Genomic DNA, 4,492 nt, shown 5'->3' on the forward strand with positions numbered 1-4,492 from the left:
TCAAAGTTCTTCGCCGATCACCAAATTAAAAGCTAGTGTTGAAGCCAGCAGTTGCAAAGAGATCAAATACATTGAGGCAATGAAAGGATAGGGTGGCCATGCCTGCTGTGTTCTGCAGCATCTCTGCAATCCCTCAAGTCATGGAAGCAGGGCAGGACCGAACTGTCAGTTTTTTTTTTTGAGACAGAGTTTCACTCTTGTTGCCCAGGCTGTAGTGCAATGGCGTGATCTCAGCTCACTGCAATCTCCACCTCCTGGGTTCAAGTGATTCTCCTGCCTCAGCCTCCTGAGTAGCTGGGATTACAGGCATGCACCACCAAGCCCGGCTAATTTTTTTGTATTTTTAGTGGAGACAGGGTTTCTCCATGTTCGTCAGGCTGATCTCAAACTCCTGACCTCAGGTGATCTGCCTACCTCCACCTCCCAAAGTGCTGGGATTATAGGCTTGAGCCACCGCGCCCGGCCCCCATCTCTTATTTTTTTATGGGGAATGGAGGTGTGGGTGTGGCAAGGCCCTCGTGAATGTCTCTGGCCAATGCCATCTTCCTGGTGTTCTTCTTGCAAACTCCTCTTCCTAGGACAGGGCCCTCATAACATGTTATGTGTGGGACAGTGTAGCTGCGAGGGGCACAGACCAAGAGCCAGATGGCCACTCTGCGTCCTGACTCTGCCCTTAACAACTTGTGGGACCCGAGGCAAATTACTCAGCCACTCGGTGCCCCAGCTTTCTCATCTGTAAAGCAGGGATAATAATAGTACTGGCCACACAGGGTGGTTGTGAAGATGAAGTAAAGCAGTATCGAGGCAGTGCCTGAAGAGTGGTGAGTGCTAAGTTCTGTCATTACTATGGATATGAACGGGAGAGGGAAGATAAATACAAGTGAGTACATTAGGAAAGAAAGCACACATCTAGTAACAGAACACATATTACCATTTAAAAAATTGCGCTGGTTTTCTAAAATTTGGTTGATTTCATGGATCCAAGTTTGCCGGACACTTGGACTAGATGAATGCAAAATGAAGGTCTCTACCACGTCACCCGTCCTTGATGTCAGAGCAAATTTACAGGGATCATTTTCCACATTTTCCTCCAGGCAAAGGCAACTCACCTTAAAAAAAAAAAAAAAAAAAAGCAAGCATTATTCATAATAGCTAACAGGTGGAAAGGAAGCAAGCCATGTGTCCACTGACTGATGAATGGACCAAGAAAATGTGGGCTATGTGGACAGGTTTTCAGCCTTAATGAGTAAAGAAATTCTGACATACACTATGACATGGATGAACCTTGGAGACGTTACGCTAAGTCAAATATGCCAGTTCCAAAATACAACTATTGTTATGATTCCACTTACAGGAGGTCCTTAGAGTAGTCAAATGTGGGGATAGATAGAGTGGAGGTTGCCAGGGGCTTGGGGATGGGGAAGTGGGGAGTTAGTGTTTAATGGGTACAGGGCTTTAGCTCTGCAAGATGAAGAGTTGTGAAGACATGATGGTGATGGTTACACAACATGAATGCTCTTAATCCCACACCGCTAGGCAATTAAAGACAGCACATTTATGTTATGTGTATTTTACCACAATAAAAAATTAAAGCACATTGATCCCCACTGGCCAAGTGCAAAGCGAAGTTCATCCTACCTCAATCCTGAAACAAGCACTTTTCCGTTGAACTGCCATTTTTACTGCCTCAGAAAACACTTGAAGCTTTTCAATGCCTCTTGACTCAGGTACATGGGGATTACAAGGCTGTTAAACTAACTAATAGTTTGAACTAACAGCCTGAACAATTAACTAGAAATATGGGTCTGGGATTACCTGTTTCCCAAACCCCTCTATGATGCCTCAGTATTTATCCCTTACTTCCCAGGGTGTAAATGACACCATTAAACAAATCTCAAATACCAATATTTGATAACCAATTTTATAACCTATGTTATAAAAGTATATATGATATCATGATTAAAATATGTCAGATAATTTTATAAAAACAATATGTAAAAAATATATACAAAATTCCTACAGTGCTGGAGTGATTTTCTGACAAAAGACTTGTGAGACGAATGGGTAGGCAGTTCTCAGGGGATGGGTGCAGTGCAGGGGATGGATGGGTGCAGTGCAGGCGTTGGGTGTAGTTCAGATGATGGCTGCAGTCCAGGGGATGGGTGCAGCTCAGCGTATGGGTGCAGTTCAGTGTATGGGTGCACAGTTGAGGGGATGGGTGCACAGTTTGGATGATGGCTGCTGTCCAGGGGATGGGTGCAGTTCAGAGTATGGGTGCAGCTCACGGGATGGGCACACAGTTCAGGGGATGGGTGGAGGCTCAGGTGTAGTGGTGAGCCCAGAAGGTCTGTGCCTGACATGGCCTCAGGATAAGGGGCCTCAAAAGGCGGAGTCTGGAGGGGCAGGTGGGTGGTGGGAGGTGCGAGGGCCCACAGCCCAGCCTCATGCAGAGGCAGCCTCCTTCCCCAGCTGTCTGGCTCCAGAGCCTTCCTAGGTGCTGGTGGGCAGAGACCCCCCAGCCTGGCATCTGTGCCCGTGGACAGACCCACCCCAGGTTTAGGCAAGTGAAGGCTGCTGGGGACAGCCAACAAAAGCCTGAGCAGGGAGCCGGATGGGGGAGGATGCAATGTTCTGCCTGTGTGCTGTGAGGCCTGCAAATGTGCACGGTCTGAGAGTTCCCCTTCCCTGATGGCGTAGGGCAGGAGGCCCTACCAAAAGGAAGTGCATCTCCCTTCTGACCTCAGGCTCTGCACAGCTGCAGAGCCAGGAGGACCCTGGCGGGGGCGTGTATCTCCCAGGAGTCATCTGCTGGGACCTCAGGCCTGCCCTCTGCTCTTCTCTACCTCACCCTTGGTTTGTCCCTTTTATAGAGTTGAGGGCCATTTGCAATTATTTTCTTTGTCCCTCTGTCTTCCTTTCCTATTAGAGGATAAGCTACACCAGGGTAGGGAGGGCATCCAACTGGGCCATTCCTGGACCCCTCACGCCGGCTGCTGAGTGCTCAGTACCTCCTTGGTGAGTGGGGGAAGAGAAGAAGACACCAAGTTAGCTTCTTCTCTGATCACAGAACAATCCCCCAAATCCATGCTATCAAATTTAAACCAGTTTTCCATGGTCCTAGAGAAGGTGGTGCATAAACACTACCCATGACCAGTTCTCATCTAAGAAGGAATGGCTGTGGTCACATAGAGGTGTGCACAAGACATTAGCCACTCAAGAACACAGACAGTAAAGAGAGAAATGGGTGAATTCAAAGGCTCTGAAATATACTAGAAAATTCTCAAATACTTAAACCAAGCATCAGGGTGTGTCATCATTAAAAGGAAACAGTGTTTATCGGTGTGATGGGTACACGCGCCGGCACAGAGAAAACACACACAGACACACATTACCTTGATACTGTTCTTAAACAGGAACCCCGGCATGGAGAAGCCCTTCTTTTTATCAAGCGGCTCACTGAATATGACGATCTGCTCAAAGAGGAAGATGCGCCTCTCTCTGCAGCGAGGCAGAAGTCCTGCATCTTGGTCTGTGACCAAGAATGTGTCCTGCAAGAGCAGTTTCCCCTGGGCAACGATTTTCCCCTAAAACAAGAAATAAAGGGGGAAAAGGAAGGGGAGAAGAAAACATTGCATTCTAAGTTATCTGAAGCTCTGTTTTCTTTAGATTTCCTCCTATAGAATAATGTATGTTTCTTTTATTAATTTATGGAGTTTAATTTTTTTTTTTCTTTTACTATTCTTGGCCCTAAACAGAATAATTATCTAAATAAAATTCTTGCCAACGTTTGTAAAGACCTCTGGCGCCTCAGTTACAGTTACAGATTAAAAGTGGAATTTTAAATGTCTGGTTTATACTAGAACAGTGGTTCTCAAAGTGTGGTCCCTGGGCCGCCAGCAGGAACTCATCAGGCATGCAGAGGAGTTCTCAGAAGGCCTCCAGTGGCCTCTGTGTGTGCTTCAGAGAGAACCACAGCACTAGAACTGTCAATGTTAATTCTCTAGCAAAACAGTAGCCAAGAAAATAAAAACTTCTCCCGCCTCCTTAACTCAATAGTCAAATTTTTAAAAGAAGATTCTGGTTCTGAACTCATCCTGAGGATACATAATAGGTAATATGTAAGATGAATAGTCTAGCAACTCATGCAAATGTATCTTAAACTAATGAGGAAGTATCAAGTCCCAGAGATGAGAGAGTGGGGGCCTCCTAGGTCCTACTATATCCATAGCTACCATGGTCTTAAATGCTGAGGAAAGGAAACTCAGTTCTTACACTACTGGGCCCAAGAGACAAAGCCCAGTCCTGCTTGTTTCTGCCATGAGGCACTGGGCTTTGAGCACAGGCAAGTCCCAAAAAAGCAAATCAAATGCACCAAAAAAAAAAAAAAAAAAAAAAAAAAAGAAAACATCAATCAGATTGAAGTAAAGTGAGAGAAGCCAGAAAACCAAGTGAAAAGGATCAGCTTTTTCCCCGTGGAGAAAAATAATCCAAG

The 4,492-nt window shown here is 45.9% G+C and overlaps 1 protein-coding gene across 1 annotated transcript in view; it reads right to left on the reverse strand.

The window, feature by feature from the left end:
• The window catches only part of TRIO (trio Rho guanine nucleotide exchange factor), a 283,878-nt gene that overhangs the window by 35,567 nt on the left and 243,819 nt on the right, over nt 1–4,492 (reverse strand). The window contains 2 exon segments of the mRNA XM_011994189.1: nt 932–1,109; nt 3,393–3,584. Coding sequence (XP_011849579.1) covers nt 932–1,109; nt 3,393–3,584 — 370 coding nt within the window.

Source organism: Mandrillus leucophaeus, unplaced genomic scaffold, assembly GCF_000951045.1.
Source record: "Mandrillus leucophaeus isolate KB7577 unplaced genomic scaffold, Mleu.le_1.0 Scaffold445, whole genome shotgun sequence".
Lineage (NCBI taxonomy): Eukaryota > Metazoa > Chordata > Mammalia > Primates > Cercopithecidae > Mandrillus > Mandrillus leucophaeus.